At 41.2% G+C, this 27,883-nt stretch overlaps 1 protein-coding gene across 3 annotated transcripts; it reads right to left on the bottom strand.

Moving 5' to 3' along the window:
• Nucleotides 1–60: 60 nt before the first annotated feature.
• NDUFAF1 (NADH:ubiquinone oxidoreductase complex assembly factor 1) lies at nt 61–27,033 on the bottom strand. Of its 3 annotated transcripts, XM_030318446.2 has the most exons (6): nt 26,770–27,033; nt 22,675–22,789; nt 20,956–21,601; nt 16,261–16,446; nt 1,584–1,658; nt 61–828 (listed from the first exon to the last, which is right to left on the bottom strand). In XM_030318446.2, the coding sequence occupies exons 3-6, from the start codon at nt 21,529–21,531 to the stop codon at nt 679–681; spliced, it is 987 nt and encodes a 328-aa protein (XP_030174306.1). In that variant the 5' UTR covers nt 21,532–21,601; nt 22,675–22,789; nt 26,770–27,033; the 3' UTR covers nt 61–678. The 3 variants fall into 3 exon arrangements, with proteins under 3 accessions (XP_030174306.1, XP_030174308.1, XP_030174307.1); XM_030318448.2 differs by lacking the exon at nt 16,261–16,446; XM_030318447.2 differs by lacking the exon at nt 22,675–22,789.
• Nucleotides 27,034–27,883: the final 850 nt, after the last annotated feature.

The raw sequence follows: 27,883 nt of genomic DNA, 5'->3' as shown, positions 1-27,883 counted from the left end.
ATAACATGGATAAATCTCAAAGACATTTATGCTAAATGAAAAACCACCAGACATAAAAGATCACATATTATTGGATTCTATTTGTAGGAGACATATCCAGAGAAGATAAACCCATGAAGAAAGTAGATCCATAGATACCTGGGCTGGGAGAATGAGTGCCTGCAAAGGGCACTCAATTAAGGTTTCTTTTTAGGCTTGATAGAATTTTCTAAAATTAGCTTATGGTAAGGATTGACAATTCTGTGAATATACTAAAAAATCACTGAATTGTATAGCAATCTTTAACAGTCTCCTTTCCTCAAATGATGGATTAGAAAACACAAGAAACCTATGAGGAACAGAGAGAGACAAAGACATCAACAATCATCTTAGAGACACCCTGCTTTGACAATACCAACTTGGGCAGGAATAGTTCCTAACAGGAATCATTCTAATCCAAAAGTTAAGTTCTTTACCTATTATCTCCACATCGGGACTTGCATTCTTTAAGCTGAAGTGCAGCTTAGAACCTGGTTTCATGCTGTGTCTCCCACTATGGGGCCTTTCTTGGCAACAGCATTTAGCTTTGTCTCAGGGAATACATACCAGCCGTTAATGGGAAACTGTTAAATATTTTGTCTCTGTCATCATGGATGATACTATGCAGTTTGGTAGTACAAAATTACCATACCATCTCTACTACTTAAAAAGTCTTGGGTTAAGCTCTGGAGAATTTTCATAAGCAAATTCTTCTGTGTGGGCTGGATCAGCAAAAACTCCAATAAAATCTATTTCCAGGAAGAATGGACCATCCACTTTATCAGCCAGGGTGAATCCAACAGAAGAGATCTACATTGAAAATACAGAAATTGATCAAAATCTCATACACTGATACCATTCCTGGAGTTTTGAAGTTCCTGAGGTGATTAATATAACTAGGTCTTGGGGCAGCTGGGTGGCTCAGTCAGTTAAGCGTCCGACTTCGGCTCAGGTCATGATCTCTCAGTTCATGGGTTCAAGCCCCACATGGGGCCCTGTGCTAACAGCCCAGAGCCTGTAGCCTGCTTTGGATTCTACGGCTCCCTCTCTCTCTGCTAGCATGGATGCGCAGGGCTCACTCTCCACTCTCTCAAAAACGTTTAAAAAAAAAGAATTTAACATAGCTGGGTCTTGACACTATCAGCCCTTAGCAAGTACACCAGAGTTCTCAAATGCTGTAGCAAATCATAAGTGCAGGGCTGATTTTCTACCTTCTACTTTCTCTTCCCTCTCCAAAGTAGTGCCACTTCAGACTGGTAAGGTCAGCATGTATGTCTAATGGAGGTTCCTTGTAGCCCTCCTAAACTTCAATACTTTTCACTATTTTGGAGCTAAAATAAAATGTGAGCAGGCTGAAATGATGACGACCATAGGAAATTCCTGCAGGATGGAGGTTTGGCTCACAAGATATGTCTGAGTCAACCTCCATATGGGAGTAACAGGGATGGCCTCAAGAATTTTTAGCTTTCATTTGCCAGCCCTCAAAAATGAACTGAAATGATCCTCACAGCAGTTCTGTTTCACTAAAGGGAACAGTTCTGAGTGAAAGTACAGGAAAATGTTACCTTATCAAGCAGAAGCTGGTACTGGGCATCCCGGATTCTTCCTTGATTAGAGAAGAAAAATTTGGAGAAAGGAATCTGAAAAAGAAACCATATACTTAACATCTCAAATGTCAGCAAGTGAGGCAGTTGTATGGAATTGCAACGATAATAGTTTAATGCTAATGTTATTTAATTCTAACGTTATAATTCTAATACATGCAGTTATGACAAGTGGCTAGTCATTTTGATCATCGATATACATTTTTTAAACATGAAGTATTAGTTGGGCGCCTGGGTGGCTGTCAGTTAAGTATCTGACTTTGGGCTCAGGTCATGATCTCACGGTTCGTGAATTTGAGCCCCACATCAGGCTCTGTGCTGACAGCTCACAGCCTGGGAGCCTGCTTTGAATTGTGTCTCCCTCTCTTTGCCCCTCCCCCACTTGTACTCTGTCTCTGTCTCAAAAATAAATCTTTAAAAAAAATTTTAAAAACTTTAGATGGCTCCTGGGTGGTTCCATCGGTTCAGCTCAGGTCATGATCTCAGTTGGTGGGGGTTCGAGCCCCGGATTGGGCTCTGTGCTGACAGCTCAGAGCCTGGAACCTGCTTCAGATTCTGTATCTCCTCCTCTCTCTGCCCCTCCCCCTCTCAGGCTCTGTGTCTCTGTCTCTCTCTTAAGAATAAACCAACATTTTTTTAAAAAATGAAGTATTAGGGGCGCCTGGGTGGCGCAGTCGGTTAAGCGTCCGACTTCAGCCAGGTCACGATCTCGCGGTCCGTGAGTTCGAGCCCCGCGTCAGGCTCTGGGCTGATGGCTCGGGGCCTGGAGCCTGTTTCCGATTCTGTGTCTCCCTCTCTCTCTGCCCCTCCCCCGTTCATGCTCTGTCTCTCTCTGTCCCAAAAATAAATAAACGTTGAAAAAAAAAAAATTTAAAAAAAAAAAAAATGAAGTATTAGAAGAAAACAGATAAAAACCTTTCTAAGCCAGAAATCCCAAAGGAAAAATGATACAGTAGAGTACAATTTAACCTTCTGACAGCAAAGACAAAGGATAAATATGTGTAACATTTATGAACAAAATTCTAATATCTTAAACACAAAACTTTCACAAATAACTGAAGTTTAATAACCAATAGAAACACGGGGAAGAGGGAAAATGGGCCCACTTGTATACAGCAGGTAGGTGTGCAGATTGGTACAACTCTTAGAGTGGCCAGCAACTGGGAGGCAAGAGTCTAGGAGGATTCCAAGAAGCCCCCTTCTGTATACACACACCCTCTTCCAGGTATTCATGCTAACCTCTGTTGCTGAGAAGGGACTGTGCACAAGTAAGGTCCTAAAGCAGCAGACCTTAATGTAGGGAAGATTATCCACTGTAGGCCCGATTTAATCACTTGAGCCTATAGGAGGCACTGGTGAAAGAGCCTAAAAGCATCAGCGATTCAGTGGGGGAGATCCTCCACTTTTTCTTCTCAAGGTGGAGGAAACGAAATGGCAAGGAATGCAGGCAGCTCCTTGGAGCTGAGAGTGGTCCTCAGCTGACAACCAGTCAAGAAACCAGGACATTAGTCCTACAATCACAGGAACTGAATTTGGCCAATAACCTTAATGAGCTTGTAAGTGGATTTTTCCCCAGAGCCTCCAGAAAGGAATATAGCCCAGGAGACACCTTAATTTTAGCCTTCTAAGGCCCAGAGCATTGAACTCAGCCATACCAAGTCCCAACTCATGACCTATCAAATTGTGAGCTAATGTGGGTCTTTTGAAGCTGCTAAGTTTACGGTAATCGCTCACAGCAACAGAAAACAGCAATATTTAGCAAAATTTGAAATGCTGTAACTTTGACCTACCAACTTCACTTTTAGGAATTTATGTTACAGATAGACTCTGACAAATATGTAATGGTACAGCTTTTTCTAATTAAAAAAAAAAAAAGGAAAAATAGGGGAATGGTTAAAAGATTACATTGCATCCACACAATTCAATACTGTACAGCTGCTTCTTTTCATGTAGATCTACACAGGATGCAATGGCAGACCTCTACAATGTATTAGGAAAAAAAATCTAGGGCGCCTGGGTGGCTCAGTCGGTTGGGGGTACGACTTCGGCTCAGGTCATTATCTCATAGTTTGTGAGTTCAAGCCCCACATTGGTCTCTGTGCTGACAGTTCAGAGCCTGGAGCCTGCTTCAGAGTCTGTCTCTCCCTCTCCCTTTGCCCCTCCCCCACTTGTGCTCTGTCTCTCTCTCTCTCTCTCTCTCTCTCTCTCAAAAATAAAAACATTAAAAAAAATTAAGGGGCGCATGGCTGACTCAGTCAGTTAAGCATCCAAATGAGGCTCAGGTCATGATCTCGCGGTGTGTGACTTTGCCCCACATCAGGCTCTGTGCTGATAGCTCAGGGCCTGGAGCCTAGTTCAGAATCTGTGTCTCCAGCTCTCTCTGCCCCTCCCATGCTCATGCTCTGTCTCTGTCTCTCAATAATGTTTAAAAAAATGTTAAGAAAAATCTAGACAGAATACACAGTATAAAAATAAATTTTTTAAAAGCCTCAAAAAAATAATAATAAAAAATTTGCTAGAGCAATTGGAGAGTTCCTGGATGGCTCAGTAGGTTGAACATCCGACTCTTGCTTTCAGCTCAGGTCATGATCTCACGGTTTACAGATTCAAGCCCCACATCAGGCTCTGTGTGGAGAGTGTGGAGCCCTCTTGGGATTCTCTCTCTCCCCCTCTCTTTCTGCCCCTTGCCCACTCATGTTTGTCTCCCTTTCAAAATAAACTTAAAACAAAACAATTTACCACAGCAACTGGGAACAACCCAGTGTCTATTAATACAGGAATCAACTATGAGAATTCCATTTAACAGAAAATGCCAGGGGTGCCTGGGTGGTTCAGTCGGTTAAGAGTCCAAATTTGTTTCAGGTCATGATCCCACAGTTTGTGGGTTCGAGCCCTGCACTGGGCTCTGTGCTAACAGCTCAGAGCCTGGAGCCTCCTTCGGATTCTGTCTCCCTCTCTCTGTGCCCCTCCCCTGCTCATGCTCCCTCCAACTCTCTCTCTCTTTCAAAAATAAATTTTTTAAAAGCCAAACAAAATAACAATAATGAAAAATAACTCCACAAAGCAACAGGGAAGCTCTCTAGGATTTAAATTAAAAAAAAAAAAAAAAACCACTAAAGATGTACAAAGTTTGTTATTTATACTTTTGAGTAAAATTAGACAAAATAAGAACATGTATTCACATTTGCTTATATTTGCATAACAAAACTGCCAACTACACAAGAAACTACAGAGCGGCTCCCTAGAGCGGATGGGCAGGAAGAGTCAACAGGGACATGAGTGGGAGTGAGGCTTCTCACTGTACATCATTTTAGATTTTTGACTTGTGAACCAAAAAATTAATGTGCTGTTCAGATTACTTATCACCAAAAACACTTGTGGACATAAAAGTCTCAATTCAAAGCTCAGATTCCAACCCACCACTGCAGTAGATCACACTGCTCACATAGCAGATTTAAATGCAGTCACACCCTATTTCACCTGCTCTCTTCATTCCTGTCAGACAAACCTGGGGGGGGCCCCCCCAATCAATTTTTCATTTTGCACCCTAGTTTCACACTTCATCTACCTCATTATTCAAAATATATTTTGGAAATGGAATCAAGGCTACCTGGTTGCCATTCAAGGAACATGTGTCATCCACCCTACTGTCCCCTCAAACTAATCTCTTCTATCTTTTTGACAACAATTCTCTAAGAACACTGTCTACATCAAAGGAACTGGATTTTTTTTAGCTGGATAAAAAAGCTAAGAAGAAACATTAAATCTTGCATTAAAAGCTTGCATAAAAAGAAAAGGATGAACAGTTGTTCTCTCTTTCCAAGGGACAGTAAGCTAAATTTTATAATTTTTCCATCATTTTCCTTTGTTTTCTCCCTGTAATCAGAGTAAATACTTAAGCATCTCACTTCTATTTACTAAAGGAGAATTATTCATGCAGAAGTTAACAGCAATTAGTAACATTTAATTAAAAACCTCTTGTGACTACACCTATTGTAATGAGCACTGAGTAATGTATATAAATGGTGAATCACTATGTTGTATACCTGAAACTAATTTAACATTGTAGGTCAATAACACTTCGATTAAAAAAAAAAATCTCTTCCCCAACACTTTCCCTTAATAATTTAAAGAGAGCTGTTGCAAACAACTATTCTTTCTGGCCAAAGTTAGGACTACATGTATTTTCAGGGAAGAAAGTAATTGTTAACAATTAAATAGCAATAATACCAGAGAATAATTTGTCAGTGTGCAAGCCCTAAAAAATGTACATACCATTTATTCTAGGTATGTTATTTCTGAGAATATATCCCAAGAAAATAATTAAGGATATTTACTTCAGAGTTTGGCACAACAGTGAAAATCTCTGAAAACAATCTAAATGTCCAGTAATAGAGGAACAACTAACTAAACTGTCTTCTATTTATATAGTAAAATATCATAAAGAAATTTAAAATGATATAAAAATGTATCTCAGCAGGAAGTTGCATATGAAATTCAGTGAACAATATATGTTATAAAACAGCACTGACACAATAACATTTTTGTTAAAAAAATTTTTTGAGGCGGAAACAGAAAAATCTGGGGGGAGGGGCCAAGATGGCGGAAAAGCATGGAAGTTTTTTTTTGCATCTCTCATCCCTGAAATGCAGCCAAATCAACCATAAACCATCTTGCACACCTAGAAAACTGATTTGAGGATTAACACAACAATCTGCACAACCTGAACCACAGAACTGCAAGGTATGCAGTGCAGAGAGGTAAAATGGAGGAGAGAGAAACCACCAAGGGCAGGGAGCTGTTTTTGCTGGCAGAGAGAGCACAAAGACAGGGGGAGAGTATAGGAAAAGCACCCCCCTCCAAAAGCAGCTGCAGAGAAAAAGGAAGAGTGGAAACAGCCACAAGGGTCTAAACAAAAAAGGGAGAAAGGAGAGGGCTTAAATTCCATTAAGACTCTAAACAGCAGGAGTGCAGAGTCTGAAACTTCATAGCTGGATACCTGGTGGAGCTCTGGTGGGAAGAGCGAATCCCCAGGAGCAGAGTGAGGTCCAAGGGGTCCTCAGGCCACACAAGGAGAGGCGGTTCCCCTTCTGGGAAGACATTTGGTAGAGGCTGTGCAGCCTCCCCACAGGCAAAGGTCCCAAAGGACCCCAGAGAATAACGACATTCCCTGGCGCTGGAACAAGGTCATTAAGGGTGAAGCCTGGTGCCAGATGTGTGTTGTTATTTACCATAATCCCTAAAACACTGCTGCTACACAATCATGCAAACTTTCTGGGATGGGCTGGCACCCAGCTGCAGTCTCTGGGCATCGACAGCAGCACAGTCTGTAGAACATTCCTAGGAGCAGGCTGGAACCCAGGCATTGCTCAGCGAGACCCTCCCCCAGAGGGTCTGAGCAGGTCAAAGCTGCAGTCCCTTAGAAGTGAGGTGTTGGGAAACACAGCCCCATCTGAGATAAAACTCAGGAGGGAGGTGCCACCTAGCAGCCTGACGGCTTGGTCATGGACAGTGTAGAAGTGGGGAGTGGACAGAATCCCTAGTCAAAGGAGGGATGCTTGATTGCTAGTTGGGGAGAAATGGGTGATGCCATTTTCACCCCACACGCCTGCACACACCACAACAATCCACCCCAGTAAGGCAAGCAGCGCCATCTAGTGGAGAACAGAGTCATTCACTAAGCCCCACCTAACTAGGCCAACGGTGCTCTTCAGGAACACAAGTCTCTCCACCAGCTTAGTTTACAGATTATAAAGTGCTTCATCGTTTGACTTCTACAGGAAACCAGATGTAATTTCAATAGTATTTTATTCTGTTCGCTGGCCCTTTTATTCAATTTTTTTTCTTTTCTTGAATACAAGAGAAAGAACTTATTTTCCATTTTTATTAAAAATATTTTTAATTTTTTCTACGATATTTTTTACTTTTTTGTAAATTTTTAAAATTCTATTTTACTTTCATCATTTCATTTTATTCTCCTTTATTGTATTCATTTTTTCAAATTTTAAACGTTTTCCTTTTTTCTTTCCCATTTTTTTCTTATCTTTCCCTTTTTTCTCTATCAAGCTCTTTCAACAACCAAACAAAAACACACCTAAGATCTACCATCCTTCATTTGATTTCTTTGTGTTGTTTTTAAATTTTTTTCTTTTTTTTACTTTATTAATTCCTTTTCTTCCTTCAAAATGACAAAACTCCAAAAGAAAGAACAGGAAGAAATGAGAGCCAGGGACTTAATCAACACAGATACAAGCAAGATGTTTGAACCAGAATTTAGAATCACAATACTAAGAATACTAGCTGGAGTTGAAAATAGATTATAATCCTTTTCTGTGGAGATAAAAGAAGTAAAAGCTAGTCAGGATCTAATAAAAAAAATGCTATAACTGAGCTGCAATCGTGAATGGATGGCATGGTGGCAAGGATGCATGAGGCAGAGCAGCGAATGAGTGATATAGAGAACAAACTTATGGAGAATAATGATGTAGAAAAAAAGGAGGCAGCTAAGGCAAAAGAGGACAAAATAAGAATTACAGAATTCAGTGACTCATTAAAAAGGTATAGCATCAGGAAAACCTGGGTACCTCAGTGTTAAGGTTAAGCATCTGACTTCCACTCAGGTCATGACCTCACAATTCATGAGTTCAAGCCCCGCATCAGGCTTTGTGCTGACAGCTCAGAGTCTAGAGGCTGCTTTGGATTCTGTGTCTCCCTCTCTCTCTGCCCCTCCCCCGCTCATGCTCTCACGCTCTCTCTCTCTCAAAAATAAACATTAAAAAAAAAAAAAAAAAAGGAGTAACATCAGAATCCTAGGGGTCCTAAAAGACGAACAGAGAGAAAAAGGGAAATTTATGTGAGCAAATCATAGTGGAAAACTTTCCTAACCTGGGGGAAAGACACAGACATCAAAATCCAGGAAGCACAAAGAACTCCCATTAGATTCAACAAAAACTGACCACCAACAAGGCCTATCAAATTCACAAAATACTCAGGCAAGGAAAGAATCATGAAAGCAGCAGGGGAAAAAGAAGTCCTTAACCTACAAGGGAAGACAGATCAGGTTCACAGCAGGCCTATCCACAGAAACTTGGCAGGCCAGAAAACAGTGGCAGCCAAGAATTCTTTATCCAGCAAGGCTGTCATTCAAAATAGAAGGAGAGATAAAAAGTTTCCCAGGCAAACAAAAATTAAAGGAGTTTGACTACTAAACCAACCCAGCAAGAAATTTTAAGGGGGACTCTCTGATGGGAGGAAAGATGAAACAAAACAAAACAGAACAAAACAAAAAATGACCAAAAGCAACAAAGACTAGAAAGGACCAGAGAATACCACCAGAAACTCCAACTCTACAGGCAACATAATGGCAATAAATTCATATCTTTCACTACTCACTCTAAACATCAATGGTCTAAATGCTCCAATCAAAAGACACAGGGCAACAGAATGGATAAGAAGATCCATCTATGTGCTGTTTACAAGAGACCCATTTTAGACAGATTGAAAATAAGGGGATGGAGAACCACCTATCATGCTAATGGTCACCAAAGAAAGGTGGAGTCGGGGCGCCTGGGTGGCACAGTCGGTTAAGCGTCCGACTTCAGCCAGGTCACGATCTCGCGGTCCGTGAGTTCGAGCCCCGCGTCAGGCTCTGGGCTGATGGCTCAGAGCCTGGAGCCTGTTTCCAATTCTGTGTCTCCCTCTCTCTCTGCCCCTCCCCCGTTCATGCTCTGTCTCTCTCTGTCCCAAAAATAAATAAACATTGAAAAAAAAAATTCTTCAAAAGAAAGGTGGAGTAGCCATAATTATAACAGACAATCTAGATTTTAAAATAAAGACTGTAATAAGAAATGAAGAAAGTCATTATATCATAATTAAGGGGTCTATCCACCAAGAAGACCTAACAATTGTAAACATTTATGTTCCAAACGTGTGAGCACCCAAATATATAAATCAATTAATCACAAACAAACTCATTGCCATAATAGCAGGGGACTTCAACACCCCACTTACAGCAATGGACAGATAATTTAAACAGAAAATCAACAAGGAAACAATGGCTTTGAATGACACACTAGACTGGATGGACTTAACAGATATATTCAGAATATTTCACCCTAAAGCAGAATACACATTTTTCTCAAATGCACATGGAACATTCTCCAGAATAGATCACCCTCACAGAATAGATCACCCTCAACAAGTACAAAAAGAGCTGAGATCATACCATGCATATTTTCACACCACAATGCTATGAAATTTGAAATCAACCACAAGAAAAAATTTGGAAAGATAACAAATACTTGGAGACTAAAGAACATCCTACTAAAGAATGAATGGGCTAAGCAAGAAGTTAAAATAGAAATTAAAAAGTACATGGAAGCCAATGAAAATGATAACACCACAGCCCAAAACCTGTGGGATGCAGCAAAGATAGTCATAAGAGGGAAGAATATAGCATCCACGCCTTCCTAAGGAAGGAAGAAAGGTCTCAGATACACAACCTAACCTTACACCTCAAAAAGCTGGAAAAAGAACAGCAAATAAAACCCAAACCCAGCACAAGACAGGAAATGCTATCGAACTCCCCCAAAAAACAGTAGAACAGATCAATGAAGCCAGGAGCTGGTTCTTTGAAAGAATTAACAAAATTGATAAACCCCTAGCCAGTTTGATCAAAAAGAAAAAGGAAAGGACCCAAATAAATAAAATCAAGAATGAAAGGGGAGAGATCACAACCAACACTGCAGAAACACAAACATTAATACGAGAATATTATGAGCAATTATATGCCAATAAAATGGGCAATCTGGAAGAAATGGACAAATTCCTAGAAACATATAAACTACCAAAACTGAAACAGGCAGAAATAGAAAATCTGAACCAACCCATAACCACCAAAGAAATAGAATTAGTAATCAAAAATCTCCCAAAAAACAACAGTCCAGGGCCAGATGGCTTTCCAGGGGAATTCTACCAAACATTTAAAGAGTTAACACCTATTTTTTTGAAGCTGTTCCAAAAAATAGAAATGGAAGGAAAACTTCCAAACTCGTTCTATGAAGCCAGCATTACCTTGATTCCAAAACCAGACAAAGACCTCACTAAAAAGGAGAACTATAGACAAATTTCCCTGATGAACATGGATCAAAAATTCTCAACAAGACACTAGCCAACTGGATCCAACAATACAGTAAAGAATTATTCACCACAACCAAGTGGGATTTATACCTGGGATGCAGAGCTGGTTCAAGATCTGTAAAATAATCAATGTGATACATCACATCAATAAAAGAAAGGACAAGAACCACATGATCCTCTCAATAGATGCAGAGAAAGCATTTGACAAAATACAGCATCCTTTCTTTATATATATATATATATATATATATATATATATATATGAAATTTATTGACAAATTGGTTTCCATACAACACCCAGTGCTCATCCCAAAAGGTGCCCTCCTCAATACCCATCACCCACCCTCCCCTCCCTCCCACCCCCCATCAACCCTCAGTTTGTTCTCAGTTTTTAACAGTCTCTTATGCTTTGGCTCTCTCCCACTCTAACCTCTCTCTCTTTTTTTTTTTTTTTCCTTCCCCTCCCCCATGGGTTCCTGTTAAGTTTCTCGGGATCCACATAAGAGTGAAACCATATGGTATCTGTCTTTCTCTGTATGGCTTATTTCACTTAGCATTACACTCTCCAGTTCCATCCACGTTGCTACAAAGGGCCATATTTCATTTTTTCTCATTGCCACATAGTATTCCATTGTGTATATAAACCACAATTTCTTTATCCATTCATCAGTTGATGGACATTTAGGCTCTTTCCATAATTTGGCTATTGTTGAGAGTGCTGCTATGAACATTGGGGTACAAGTGCCCCTATGCATCAGTACTCCTGTATCCCTTGGATAAATTCCTAGCAGTGCTATTGCTGGGTCATAGGGTAGGTCTATTTTTAATTTTCTGAGGAACCTCCACACTGCTTTCCAGAGCGGCTGCACCAATTTGCATTCCCACCAACAGTGCAAGAGGGTTCCCGTCTCTCCACATCCTCTCCAGCATCTATAGTCTCCTGATTTGTTCATTTTGGCCACTCTGACTGGCGTGAGGTGATACCTGAGTGTGGTTTGATTTGTATTTCCCTGATAAGGAGTGACGCTGAACATCTTTTCATGTGCCTGTTGGCCATCTGGATGTCTTCTTTAGAGAAGTGTCTATTCATGTCTTCTGCCCATTTCTTCACTGGGTTATTTGTTTTTCGGGTGTGGAGTTTGGTGAGCTCTTTATAGATTTTAGATACTAGCCCTTTGTCCGATATGTCATTTGCAAATATCTTTTCCCATTCCGTTGGTTGTCTCTTAGTTTTGTTGGTTGTTTCCTTTTACAGCATCCTTTCTTGATAAAAACCCTCAAGAAAGTAGGGATAGAAGCATACCTCGAGATCATAAAAGCCGTATATGAAAGACCCAATGCTAATATCATCCTCCAATGGGAAAAACTGGGAGCTTTTCCCCTAAGGTCAGCAACAAGACAGGGATGTTCACTCTCACCACTGTTATTCAACATAGTATTGGAAGTCTTAGCCTCAGCAATCAGACAACACAAAGAAATAAAATGCATCCAAATCAGCCAGGAGGTCAAACTTTCACTCTTCACAGATGACATGATACTCTATTTGGAAAACCCAAAAGATTCCACCAAAAAACTGCTGGAACTGATCCATGAATTCAGCAAAGTCGCAGGATATAAAATCAATGCACAGAAATCACTTGCATTCCTATACACCAACAATGAAGCAACAGAAAGAGAAATCATGGAATCAATCCCATTTACAATTGCACCAAAAACCATAAAATACCTAGGAATAAATCTAACCAAAGAGGTGAAAAATCTATACACTGAAAACTATAGAAAGCCTATGAAAGAAATTGAGGAACACACAAAAAAATGGAAAAACATTCCATGCTCCTGGATTGGAAGAACAAACATTGTTAAAATGTCAATACTACCCAAAGCAATCTACATATTCAATGCAATACCTATCAAAATAATACCAGCATTTTTCACAGAGCTAGAACAAATGATCCTAAAATTTGTATGGAACCAGAAAAGACCCCGAATAGCCAAAGCAATCTTGAAAAATAAAACTGAAGCTGGAGGCATCATAATTCCAGACTTCAAGATGTATTACAAAGCTGTAATCATCAAGACAGTATGATACTGGCACAAAAACAGATCAATGCAATAGAATAGAGAACCCAGAAATGGACCCACAAAAGTATGGTCAACTAATCTTTGACAAAGCAGGAAAGAATATCCAATGGAATAGTCTCTTCAGCAAATGGTGCTGGGAAACTGGACAGTGACACACAGAAAAATGAACCTGGACCACTGTCATACACCATACACAAAAACAAACTCAAAATGGATGAAAGACCTAAATGTAAGACAGGAAACCATCAAAATCCTAGAGGGGAAAGCAAGGAAAAACCTCTTGGATCGTGGCCACAGCAACTTCATACTCAATATGTCTCCAGAGGCAAGGGAAACAAAAGCAAAAATGAACTATTGGGATCTCATCAAGATAAAAAGCTTCCACACAGGGAAGGAAACAATCAGCAAAACTAAAAGGCAACCAATGCAATGGGAGAAGATATTTGCAAATGACATATCAAATAAAGGGTTAGTATCCCAAAATCTATAAAGCACTTATCAAACTCAACAACCAAAAACCAAATCATCCAGTGAAGACATGGGCAAAAGACAAACTTCTCTACAGAAGACATCCAGATGGCCAACCGACACATGAAAAAATGCTCAACATCACTCATCATCAGAGAAATACAACTCAAAACCACAATGAGATACCACCTCACACCTGTCAGAATGGCTAACATTAACAACTCGAGCAACAACAGATGTTGGCAAGGATGTGGAGAAAGAGGATCTCTTTTGCACTGCTGGTGGGAATGCAAACTGGTCCAGCCACTCTGGAAAACAGTATGGAGGTTCCTCAAAAATTAAAATAGAACTACCCTATGACCCAGCAATTACACTACTAGGTATTTACCCAAGGGATACAGATATGCTGATTTGAAGGGGCACATTCGCCCCAATGTTTACAGCAGTAAACACTGGCTATTGACAATAGCCAAAGCATGGAAAGAGCTCAAATATCCATCAATGAGTGAATGGATAAAGAAGAAGTGGTAATATATGTGTATGCGCATGCGTGTGTGTGTGTGTGTCTACACACACACACACACACACACACACACAAAATGGAGTATTACTTGGCAATCAAAATGAATGAAATCTTGCCATTTGTAACTACATGGATGGAACTAGAGGGTATTATGCGAAATTAGTCAGAGAAAGACAAATATCATATGACTTCACTCATATGAGGAACTTAACAGATGAACACAAGGGAAGGGAAACAAAAATCATATAAAAACAGGGGCGCCTGGGTGGCTCAGTCGGTTAAGCGTCAGACTTCGGCTCAGGTCATGATCTCACAGTCCATGAGTTGGAGCCCTGCGTCGGGGGGCTCCAGCTCAGAGCCTGGAGCCTGTTTCAGATTCTGTGTCTCCCTCTTTCTCTCTCCTCCCCCACTCATGCTCTCTCTCTTCTCAAAAATAAATAAATGTTAAAAACAAATCACATAAAAACAGGGAGGGGGTCAAAACATAAGAGAGTCTTGAATATAGAGAACAAACAGTGGGTTGCTGGAGGGGTTATGGGAGGGGGGGATGGGCTAAAAGGGTAAGGGGCATTAAGGAATCTACTCCTGAAATTATTGTTGCACTATATGCTAACTTGGATATGAATGAATGAATGAATGAATGAATGAAAGAAAGAAAAGAAAGAAAGAAAGATAGATCTGGAAGGTACACACCAGAAGTATTTTACCTTTGGGTGGTGGTGAATTTTTTTTTCCTTTTCGGGATTTTCCAAATTTTCTGTATGAAATCCTAGTTTTAATAATTCATTATATTGGAGTGCCTGTGTGGCTCAGTCAGTTAAGCATCCAACTTTGGCTCAGGTCATGATCTTATGGTTCATGGATTTGACCCCTTATTTGGGCTCTGGGCTAACAGCTCAGAGCCTGCTTCAGATTCTGTCACCCTCTCTCTCTGTCTCTTTCCTGCTCACGTGTTCTTTCTCTCTCTCAAAACTAAACATTTTAAAGTAATAATAATTTGTTATATATACTATTCGTATACACGTGTTACATATGTAGTAATTTTTTGCTTATGTAACTATATTAATGCAGAAATATGCATCAAGTGTCTGTTATATGCTAGGCACTGCTCAGGTGCAGGGGAGACAGCAGGGGAGACAATACAGACAAGGTTCCTGCTCTCAGAATTTACAGAATTTATGTTCCAGGGGTGCAGGGTAGAAAGTGATAATAAAGAGACAAGTGAATGAACAAAATAATTTTACTTAGTGATAAGTTCTATGAAAAAAGTAAACAGGGTAGTGTTAGTGACTGGGTTAGAGGATACAACTCTAGCTACAGGGGTCAGGCATCTCTGAGGCCTTTTGAGCTGAGAGGTGAATGACAAGGAAGAACAAGCAGGTGAAAAGCCTACCAAGCAGATACAACATGAAGTACACAGGCTCTGAGATGGAGGTGAGCTTGTTGGGTGTGATACACAGAAAAGGGGCCAGTATGGAGGAAGAAGGTAGGCAGGGAGACTGAGGATAAAGACGGGTCTGATACTGTAGGCCCAGTAGACCATGTTAAGGAGTTTGGGCTTTATTCTAATTGCAATGAGAAGCCACTGGAGGGTTTTAAGCATGTGACTGATGTAGTCTGCACTATGTGTTAGATCACTCTGGCAGCTGAGTGGAAAGTGAATTTTAGGGGGCAAAACCATGAAGAGGCTGCTGTAGTAAATCCAAAGGCCTGGACTAGGGTGAGTGGGAGAGATGGCTAGAATGGTCAGACTCTAGGTACAGTACAGGTGACAGAATGTGCTAAACAGACTATATGTGGGGTAAGGGAGAAAGCAATCTAGAATGACCCTTAGGTTTAAGTATAAGCAAAACAGGGACTTTCTTTGGAGTTTATGTATTAAAAACCTTCAGTAGACAGAAGAAAAGAATGGGAAATTGAAATTCATTCCCTTAATTTCTACCCCTTTTCCTCTAGGTGAACATTTTTACCTTCTTAAAGCTTACTCTCACAAAGTAACAGTGCCTTATATTACCAAAAAATGAATAAAAATTTTGATTGTAAAATATTAAGTATTTATTGCTCCTAAGAAGACTTTCTCCTAAGCTAGGGATACTAGCTTAATAGATTTGCCTGGAAGAGGGGATGTGGTGGAAACTTAAGAAGAAACATCTACTTGGGCACAGAGCAGAGATGTACCCATGATTTACCATGGACCCGGCCATATCCTTATGAGAAATATTTACTGGTTAGGAAACTAACATTTATATTAATTAAAGAAAAAATCACTTATATAAATCTCACCCCTAGATCATCTTCCTTCTTTCTCTTTCCACACCTTCCAAAAGGGATTAATAAGGAAAAAAAAAACAAAAAACAAAAAACTACAGGATAGCCATGATTTCAAAAGACTTCATTTTCATACACAATAAAGACTTATGCTGTTACCTTGACCTCCTGCCAGTAGGGCCCCCCACGGGTGAACATGAAGTAACTGTACATTTGATTCTTCCTCTGGATTATATCCGTGTCCTGTCTAATATTCACCATCCAAGGCCGACCATCTCCACGTACACGGAGATACAGAGTGTTGAACTGGGACCAATCATAAGACCTCTTTCTCTCGAAAGGGCCCTAAGGTGCAGAAAGGAAAATTAAGTTCATCTCATTTTCCACCACTAGCAAAATTAGTCATCTTTTGAAGTATCAAAAGGATCCACTGGCATTTTTCTACCTAGTTTGCCCTTCTACCATAAGGAGGCAGATAAATCTGGGGATTATTTTTTTAGCATAAAATACTGACATAGTATTTATGTTTCTCTTTTTTTTAATGGTCACTTATTTTGAGATAGAAAGCATGTATGCATGCACAATTGGGGGACAGGCAGAAAGAGAGAGAATCCCAAGTAGGTTCCACACAGTCAGCACAAAGCCCAACGCAGGGCTCAAACTCTTAACCTGATCCGAGATCAAGAGTCAGACGCTTAACCAAATGCACCCCCCAGGTGCCCCGTATTTATGCTTCAAAGGTAATGTTCAGGACATGATTGGCCCAGGACAGTGTTGATATGTGGTAGGCACTCATATGTATCAATGAATGGAAATGAATTGCTGTATGTACCTTTTTTTCCCCTGGTCCTATCAAGTAATGGATTCTGAGTGGGCAGCGACAGCTGCCTTCCCATAAATCAGAAAACTATGAAAGAGCTCAAGTTTCAAAATCGCTATTTTATAACAATAGCTACCATCCACTGAAAACCTACGTAAACACTGTGAATGCATAATTTCATCCTCACAGCCCTCTGAGATAGGTACTATCATTGTGTTCCAGCTTACAAATGAAGAAACTGAGCACTCAACTAGGAAATGGTAGATCCAGTGCCATTTAATTCCAAAATCTATATTTAAAAAGAAAAAAATTTTTTTAATGTTTATTTATTTTTGAGAGAGAGAGAGGAAGACACAGAATCTGAAGCAGGCAGCAAACAGCCCGATGCGGGGCTCGAATTCACAAATTGTAAGATCATGACCCGGGCTGCAGTCACTCAACCAACTGAGCCACTCAGGTGCCCCTCCAAAATCTGTATTCTTAACAACTACCTATACTGTCTCTCATGGAAAATGGAATTTAGTGTTAATTTAAAAAGGTGTTTATTTACAGCATTCTCAAAGGTAATCTGATTTAAGAATAGCAGTGCTCACATATGAACTATCTTACTTACTAGCTGTGTAACTTTAGACAAGTTGTTAACTCTCCCAAAGCCTCAGTTTCCTCATCTATAAAATTAGGATGACCACGCTTTACAGGATTGTTGTGAGGAATTAAAGGGATATATGTATATACATGTATATATGTATATGTACATGTATATATATATATGTATACATATATATGTATGTGTGTATATATGTATATGTACATGTGTATATATATATATGTATATATATACACACACACACACACAAAGTAGCAAGAGGACTGGCAAGGCACACTTAATAAATTGTATCGCAGGGGCGCCTGGGTGGCGCAGTCGGTTAAGCGTCCGACTTCAGCCAGGTCACGATCTCGCGGTCTGTGAGTTCGAGCCCCGCGTCGGGCTCTGTGCTGACTGCTCAGAGCCTGGAACCTGTTTCCGATTCTGTGTCTCCCTCTCTCTCTGACCCTCCCCCGTTCATGCTCTGTCTCTCTCTGTCCCAAAAATAAATAAACGTTGAAAAAAAAAATTTTTTTTTAAATAAATAAATAAATAAATTGTATCGCCTATTTTCATTACTCCGCAGTGTTTATCCAGCCATAGAATTATTTTCTACTGTGGAAGGACCAAATCCATTCTGCGGATTTCAGGCACTGGAAAGAAAAAAAATCTTTATATGCATACTTGTCTCTGAAAGAACACATACCTTTCTTTCTCATCATTATCTGGAGAGAGGGACCCTGGTAACTAACATTTGCCTTTCTCCTTAGAGTACAATAGCCAAGCAAACATCCAGAGGCTATGGCCAAGGCCAGGCATGAGAGCCTGTCCAGGTAGCCCTGAAACAACACCCAGTCAGCAAATTTGCAAAAAGCCATAGACTGGTTGTGAGACAAAGGAGCTAACCTAAGTAACTCTAGAAAATAATGCTCTGATGGGAAACTGTAAAACTAAAGACAAAGGAAACTATATATACCCAGTGTACTCTAGTTGGTAAAGTTGTTTCTCACAGGGTTATGGGTTAAAAGTTCTGAAACTGCTGGGGCGCCTGGGTGGCTCAGTTGGTTAAGCATCCGATTTTGACTCAGGTCATGATCCCATAGTTTGTGATTTTGAGCCCTGCATCAGACTCTGTGCTGACAGCTCAGAGCCTGGAGCCTGCTTCAGATTCTGTTGTCTCCTTCCCTCTCTGCCCCTCCCCTGTTCACACTCTCTTTCTCTGTCAAAAATAAACAAACATTAAAAATAAATAAATAAATAAATAAAATTTTTTTAATTAAAAAAATTTAAAAGTTCTGAAACTGTTTTGCATGTACACTGGGGTTGAATTAACAGGTTAAGTTGATGGTAACTAATGGGAGACAGGTTTCTCACATTATTACAGTACGAAGTTATAGATAAGAGGGAGAAGCTGAAAATGAACCACATGGTACTATATTAGAGTCAGCACGGTATGAACTCCTATTTGGCTTGTACAGAAATAGTTACAGACGTGTTTCCACGATTGGTATACATCCCTGTATTTCCTGCTGTGTCCATTGAGAGGTCCTGGAACTACTGTCAACCCAGTAGCAACAAGCATACTCAGCACCCAGATCTGGGTTTCTAATACCATTCTCCAAAAAAAGGCATCAGGGCTCTTTTGGGAAATGGCTAGTTCTAGGTCTGGGACAGAGAAAATACAAAATGTACTTAGAGCATCTTATAGTGCCAGAAAGTTCTAAAAAACAAAAAAATGGAGGCATGTCAAAAGGACAAAAACCAACTTGAAAGAGCTTCCAATGGCCAAAGCTGGAACAATTTGAGCAACAAAATAAATAACATAGCACTGGATTATAACCCGAAGTACGAGTCCATACAAAATGACTGGCTGACTGGGGCGCCTGGGTGGCGCAGTCGGTTAAGCGTCCGACTTCAGCCAGGTCACGATCTCGCGGTCCGGGAGTTCGAGCCCCGCGTCAGGCTCTGGGCTGACGGCTCGGAGCCTGGAGCCTGTTTCCGATTCTGTGTCTCCCTCTCTCTCTGCCCCTCCCCCGTTCATGCTCTGTCTCTCTCTGTCCCAAAAATAAATAAAACGTTGAAAAAAAAAAAAAATTAAAAAAAAAAAAATGACTGGCTGACTAAATAAAGTCGGAGAAAAACAAAACTTCTTCTCTGAAGAATACCCAATAATATATGAAAATACCATCCCTTTAAGGAGACAGAACTTAACCCCATGCCCTGCTCCCATGCCTTGAATGTAGGATGCTCTTAGTGACTTGCTTCCAAAGAAGAGTATAGAAAGAAGAAAAACAAATAGTAACAACAGAGTAATCTGGCAAACACTATCCTGACCAGGGGATCAAGGTTAACACATCAATGATAAGTCACACTGCTAGCATGTACTCCTGATATGATGTGATGAAAACAGTACTTCAGCTCTGTGGTATTCTTCCTAAAAAACCAAAAACCCAGTCTTACAAGGAGAAAAAACATCTGAAAATCCCAAATTGAGGATTATTCCACAAACTACCTGACCAGGATTTCTCAAATCCTCAGGAAAAATCAGGAAAGACTAAGAAACTATTACATGGTAGAGGAGCCTAAGGAGACATGACAACTAGATATAATGTGGTGTCCCGGCTGGGATCCCGGGACAGAAAAAGTACAAGTGGAAAAACTACTGGAATACAAATAGTGTCTGGAATTAGTTAATAGTAATGTACCAATGTTGGTTTCCTAATTGTGACAAATGTACGAAAGCAATGTAAGATAGCAACAATTGGAGAAGGTGGGTGAGGGGCATATGGAGCCTTCTGTACTATCTGCACAATTTTTCAGTAAAACTAAAACTTTTCTAAAATAAAAAAGTTTACTTAAAAAAACAAATAAAAACTACATGCTGACCCTACATCCACCCTAATGAACCTCTGGCCATCACAGGGACTGTGGTCTATTAGAGAAGACGCATATCTCCTGAGATCATTGTTCAAATGTCTGACTTCTCAGAGCTCCTCAAACATAAGAATGTCCCACCCTGACCCAAAGTGATGCCCAGAAACAAGTGCCCCCTCCTCAGGAACCGCTTCCCCCTTATGCTTTTGCTTTACACCTGTGCCCTGTAGTTACTTAACCCCACTGACACAGATGACCTACCAGGTGTTTTCACTCATAGAAACAAAAGCTATCTGTAGGGGCAACTGAGTGACTCAGTTAAGCATTCAACTCTTGATTTCGGCTCAGTTCATGGTCTCACAGCTCCTGAGTTCGAGCGGCGCAATAGGATTCTCTTTCCCTCCCTTTCTCTCTGTCCCTCCCCCACTCGTATTCTCAGTCTCTCAAAATAAATAAACTTCAAAAAAAAAAAGTATTTTGTTTAAAAAACAAAAAAAGCTATCTGCTACAGTTCATACTACAATGAAATTCACCCCCGTTCACTGGAAAACTGAGGCTCTGGGACTTCACTTACCCTTGGAATCCTGGATATCATTGCACAGTACCCACTGCGGCCACTTTCCCCATCTTTAGGCGCCTCAGAGCTCAGAGTTCCATACAGCAGTGCACTCTGATTATTCTTGCCCATTTTCAGGAACACTTCACTTCTGCCTCCAATTGTCTTATCAGAAGTCACCATCCACTTATCTAAGTCCTCTTTTCCACGGAATTGCCAGACAACCTTGGCTTGTTCCAGCAAGACCTCATGCAGAGGGCGGCCTTCAGGGCCGATCCAATAATTCACAATATCATCCTTCAAACGCCTACAGTGGTTCTTTATTTCATCTTTAATTGCCTTATCAAAACTAACTTCCGGCTTTTCCTCTGGAGAGGTTATATCCAAAGCAACTTCTCTCTGGTGATGTCCTTGCAAATCCCCTTCAGTATTCCTTTGAGAGGAGGTTTTGCCAGGAGCAGCCACAGGTTTCTGAAGACTACTAGAACAATAGTCTGCAAAGCGATTACCCAAAAATGGACATGAGGAAACACTTGGCTTCAGGCATTTTCTGAAAATATAAGCGCTACTCAGAAACTTGTGAACCAAAGCCATAGTAAGATAAAATGTAAATTTCTCCCTGGGCTACAAAGGAAAGAAGCTTCAGCAAATAGCTCAATTCCACCTAGAAAGGAAAAGACATTGAAGAGTTACCAGGGTAGCAATGACTGCATCACAATTTCAAATTCAACAAAGACATGTGTTGTGAAATTCATGAACTTATTTTCTAATTCTATAAACACTTCCCCAGGGCCTACTATGAACATAAGCCTGTTTACGCAGTATATAAAGAAAGTATCCCCCTGCCTCGTGAAAAAATGAGAAGAGGAAGAGAAACACAGGCCCCCTTCATGGAGTTAATTATTACCTCAAAATAATTCAAGTATGTACTTCAAAAGGTTGTGTTGACCTTAAACCAAATTTTTATGCTGATTCTTATTTTATTTTTATTTTTTTAATTTAAAAAAAAAAAAATTTTTTTTCAACGTTTATTTATTATTTTTGAGACAGAGAGAGACAGAGCATGAATGGGGGAGGGGCAGAGAGAGAGGGAGACACAGAATCGGAAACAGGCTCCAGGCTCCGAGCCATCAGCCCAGAGCCCGACGCGGGGCTCGAACTCACGGACCGCGAGATCGTGACCTGGCTGAAGTCGGACGCCCAACCGACTGCGCCACCCAGGCGCCCCTATTTTTTAAATTTTTTAAAGATTATTTACTTTTTGAGAGACAGAGCATGAGTGGGGGAGGGGCAGAAAGACAGGGAGATACAGAATCCAAAGCAGGCTCCAGGCTCTGAGCTGTCACCACAAAGCCCGACGTGGGGCTCAAACTCACAAACCTGAGATCACAACCTGAGCCGACGTCGGACGCTTAACCGACTGAGCCACCCAGGTGCTCTTATGGTGGATTTTTAAAGAAATCATTGATACCTAAAATAAAATACTGAACTAATTCACTCCAAGACCTAGGATAACTGACAACATTTTAGCACTTCATCTATACAAACAGGGACTACAGGGTACATTGTATGTGGAGTCAGAAAACATGCCCACTTATTAGGTTATGAACATTGTGAATATTGGCAATTTCATACGGCTAAACCTAATAAAGCTCTTTATCCTCTGGTAAAGCTATTAATCTTTTGAAGCCTCCATTTCCTCAGGGGTAAGGCTGTGTTAACACCTCCTCTACTTACCATAAGGTATTCTTCTGAAGATCAGATGGAATGAAGGCTACAAGAGCGTTCTCTGATCCAGTAAGGTTTTCAAACCACCTGGCATATATTATCTCATTTAAGGCACACAAGGCTCCTGTAAGATAAGCCAGGGAGATATTTTCTTTCTCTAGGAAACAGACACCAACAGGTGAAATGATTTGCCTAAGCTCACACTGCTAATCAGCATGGAAGCTAGAATTAGAACCCTAGCCTTGAGTCCTTCCACTAAATGCTGCTGCTTCTAGTAAAAACATCAGCAACACAAGTTCTATAGCTCTAGTAAAATAACAACTTTGGCTAAACAGTTCTCTCTCCTACTTACTCCAGCTACCCCTAAGAGGAAATAAAAGATGCAATGCCAATTTCTTTGTCTTTCTCCTATCTTGGCCCAAAGACCAGGAGAAAGGAAAAACAAAAACAAAAATTCATCCACTAGTCAGAACATGGTGCTGAATGAGGAAATAAACAGAACACTAAAAACTTAAAAGAAAAAAAAGCCTCAAAAATGCCAAAATCCAACAATCTGGCTCACCTGCTTCAACTGCCTAGTAGTCTACAACTAAATGGCGCCCAGACCACCCTAACTACAACCAAGGAGTGGTCAATCTTCTAGAGTGCCCCTCCTCCCTCACGCCTCACATCAGGGGAATCACCACTTTCTTTCTTCTAGAACACTGCACTCTGCTCCCTGCCTCCAGGCTTGCTGCCACCACCTCTACCTCATCCCACCTCTCAGCATCTAGAAGGGCCTAAAACATAAAACTGATCAGTTATCTTCTCTGATTAAAACACATGTGGGACTCCCTCATGGTCTTCAGAATAAAGGCCAACTTTCTCCACAGGGTCTAGAAGACTCCACATCTGGCCTCCATTCATCTCCCCAACCTCACCTCTAGTCACATCCCACTCTCTACTCCAATCCTGGCTAAACACCTGTGGTCCACCAAGTGCCAACCAGTACTCCCTTCTCTGGGCTTCAGTCTTTGGCTGAGTGCTGTTCCTAGGCCAGGAATGCCCTCCACAGATTTTGCCTAGCTACCTTATCCTTTGGAACTCAGCTTCAACATCCCTTACCCCTCCAAGAACCCTTCCTTGACGATTCAACTTCACCAGCACCTGCATCCCTCTAATGTAATCTTACTGCATCCTGGGCTTACACTTTCCCTACTACAGTTTACTGCAATTTCTTCATTAGTCTCTTCCATCAAGACACTCCAGTCTGGCGAGGGAGACCATCCTCACTGTGGTAGTTCCAGCTCCCAGGATGGTGCCAGGCATGCAGGAGACTTGTAATATATGTTAAATAATACCTCCACAATTCCCCACTTCCTCAACCGGTGTCTTGGTTCAGGGTCTTATTGCTTCTTACCAGGACTACTGTAACTTCCCAACAAAGGGCTTCTCAAACTTTAAGTGCCTATGAATTGGGGCATCTCAGTAGCTCAGTGGGTTAAGCATCCAGCTTTTGACTTTGGCTCAGGTCATGATCTTGCGATTCATTAGTTTGAGCCCCGCATCAGAATCTGTGCTGACAGCTAAAAGCCTGGAGCCTGCTTCGGATTCTGTCTGTCTGTCGGTCTGTCTCTCTCTCTCTCTCTGCCTCTCCCCCACTTGTGCTCTGTCTCTCTCTCTCTCTCTCTCTCTCTCTCAAAAATAAGCATTAAAAATTTTTCTTAAATCACTTTAAAATGCAGATTCTGATTTAGTAGGTATAGGATAAGGCCTGAGATTCTGTACTTCTAACAAGCCCCCAAACGATGCCCTTGTCATTGGTCCATAGGATACTCTTTAAGTAGCAAAATTCGAACACATCTCCTTGACTCTGATCTCCTCTACTTCTCCCGATCTATCCTTTGACAGGCAACAAAAGGGATTTGTCTAAATCTGACTGCACTCCTCTTATAATAAGTCAGCAATTCCTCCCCAGAAATTCAAACACAAGGCCCTCCAAAATGTGCCCAAGTCCCGATCTATTGCCTCATATCCATGGGCAATAACCTCAGCTCCATCAAGACCAACTGTAGGGGCACCTAGGTGGCTCAGTCAGCTGAGCGTCCAGCTCTTGATTTCGGCTCAGGTCATGGGATCAAGCCCCTTGTGAGGTTGTGTGTTGAGTGTGGGGTCTGCTTAAGATTCTCAGTTTCCCTCCCTCTGCCCCTCTCCCCCACTTGTGCACAGTCTAAAATTAAAAAAATAATAATAATTTTTTTTATTTTTTTTAATTTTTTTTTATTTTTTTTTTTAATTTTTTTTTCAACGTTTATTTATTTTTGGGACAGAGAGAGACAGAGAATGAACGGGGGAGGGGCAGAGAGAGAGGGAGACACAGAGTCGGAAACAGGCTCCAGGCTCTGAGCCATCAGCCCAGAGCCCGATGCGGGGCTCGAACTCACGGACCGCGAGATCGTGACCTGGCTGAAGTCGGACGCTTAACCGACTGCGCCACCCAGGCGCCCCTAAAAAATAATAATAATTTTTTAAAAAGACCAACTGTAATCCTGTCTGAACACATACCAAAAAAAAAAAAAAAAAACCCACTGTTGAAGCCACAAAAATGACCAAATATTCTACTATCTTGGCTAATATGAATGACTAACATATCTTTTTTAAGTTTATTTATTTTGAGAGAGAGAGAGAGTCTGTGAGTGAGGGGGGCAGGGCAGAGAGCAAGAAATGAGACAATCCCAAGCAGTCTCCTCACTGTCAGTGCAGAGCCTGATGCAGGGTTCGATCCCACAAACAGATCATGACCTGAGCCAAAGTTAAGAGTCTGGACACTTAACCGAGAGCCACCCAGGTGCCCTGAATGACTGGTATATGTTGACCAATCATGGCATTAGCCTAACACTAGATAGATAAGACTTCACATTCCCAGTCATAGAATTACCTCCACTTCCAGACTACTTTCCCCCAAATCACTTAACACAAACCTAAATCCAATAATAAATCCCTTTTAACACTCTCTTACTTAGATGTTACATGGTTTCCTATGGTATGTGTTTTTTTCTCACTGTAAGAAGTAATAAGCTCATGTTCAACTATAGTCATGTTCCTGGTTGCCTTCCACCAGGGGGCAATGACATTACTATTCCTCCATATTCTCCTGACAATCCGTGTATACCCCTCTTTCGCCCTTACATAATGTTAGAATATCACTTTTATCTGTCTACCTCACTAGTGTGACCTCCTTAATCATAAGGACCATGGCTTAAACATAACTGATGCCCAATGATGTTTGCTGAATAAATGAAAACCATGCAAACAGTATATTTTCACATGGACTAAAAAAAGAAGGGAACCAGGAAATTAAAAACAGTTGATCTGAGGTCCTGGAATCAAAGGTAATATTTCAATTTCCCTCACCGATTGTGCTTAAATAATTTTATCTCTCTATATTAAGGAATTTGGGAAACAAATGATAATCCTACAAAATGGAATTTGTACAATCATAAAAGATTCTCGAGAACCCCAACCATAGGCTACACTACTAAGTGGCAAATAAGGAGGAATCCAAACTGCATATATACAAATATTGCAAGCATAAAAATGCAGAGACAAAAAAGTTTTGGGTGGCGAAAAAAGGCTTAAAGCTGTATATAGGATGGGATTATGAGTAACATTATTCACCCTATTTTTCACATTCTTAATAGTGCTGTTACTTCTCTAATAACATAAATTTAATTATAAAATTTTGCTTTGTATTTTTACCAATAAACATAAAGTAAAACCCATCTAATGGATGATCCGGTGCCGAAGTTGATGAATTTTGACGGCAACGGAACCCACTGAGCTAAAAGAGAGTAGTCTTAGTAAAGATTATATACCCAGGGCTTACCATGTGCCAGAAACTGTTCTAAGTATATTTCATTGACTCCTCACAACAACCCTGAGAGAGGTGCTGTAACTGTTCCCATTACAAAGACGAGGAAACGGAGGTTCCAAGAATAAATTAACCGAGGTCATACAGCTAGTAAGTGGCAAAACTAACCCTCGACCCCTGTGTTTTAACTCCGGATCTGATTCGGGGGAACGGTCGGGACCGTGCCACGGAGAGGCAGCCCTGTCAGGCCTCACCTGCTGGGGCTGTGTGGCCCTCCCACGTCCCGGACGCGCTAACAGCCTGCCGGTGCTTGCTGGCCTCCCCGCCGGAGCGCGCGAGTGACTTCCACCCGGATCTCCGCTTTTCCCCACCGGGTACTCCACTTTCTTCGTGTGCGTCCGTCTGTTTTTCCAGTCCGGCGCCAAACCAGACCTTAGGGCACTAGAGTTCCGGCCGAGGCGCAGTCCGGAGAAGAGAAACAAGATTTCCGGAGCCCGGCGAATTCAGGCTTTTGGTCGAACAGCCTCCCAAAGGGCTCCGTTTACCCCCTCCTGATCTTTTCTGCCCTGTGTGAGAAAGTGGCGGAGAGTTTAGAGACGCTTTTCTCCTTCCCTTTCTGCATCCCTGCTTCAGGCTGCAAATTCCACCTCTCATCTTTCAAACAGGACCCAAATACTGCTAACGTCCTTTCGCCCCCGGGCGCCAGAGTCCCCTCTTGCCGCCTCTCCCCGCAAGCACCTAAAAGCTGCCCATGGCCTCAGAGGACTGGATCTCCTAGGAATCGCCCCTCCCCCGGAATCTTTGGAGACCCACCACGCACCTGGACAGCAAACCGTCCTACCAGTCCTACCCAAATCCTGCCCAATGGGGCCGCCCACTCTCCAGAACTTCTGTATCCATTGCACACCGCTGTTTAAGCACTTTCAACATTGTGTCTTAAGTATTCACTTCTCACCTCCTCTGCCACTCTGTGAGCTTCTTGGGTCCAGAACTATGCTGTTCTTCTGTCCTCAGCAATTAGCACTGTGCTAGCAGGAATTAAGCTCTTAACAAGTATTCGAATGAATTGTAACCCCCGGCAATTAATTCCAGTCTTTTCCAAGGTTCCAAAAGGCTTCACCGAATACAATTAATTGGCTTTTCCAAGTTTCCCCCACCACTTGTTTCCATTCCACCACCTCTTACTTCTTGAAATTCTGCTTTTGACTTTTCTAGACTGACACTTGCCTGGTTATCCTACCGCCTTGAACCTTCCACAGCTGCCTCCACCACTGACTCTTTTTAGTTTCAGATATGAGTTATGTACAATTTCATCTTCCCTAAATCCCAGAATACATTTCCAACCTCTTTTTGTTAAGAGCTTTTTTA

The sequence above is a fragment of the Lynx canadensis genome, chromosome B3 (genome assembly GCF_007474595.2).
Source record: "Lynx canadensis isolate LIC74 chromosome B3, mLynCan4.pri.v2, whole genome shotgun sequence".
In the NCBI taxonomy this organism is placed as follows: domain Eukaryota; kingdom Metazoa; phylum Chordata; class Mammalia; order Carnivora; family Felidae; genus Lynx; species Lynx canadensis.
The sequence above is the reverse complement of the archived record's forward strand: the minus strand, read 5'-3'. Positions and strand labels throughout refer to the sequence as shown.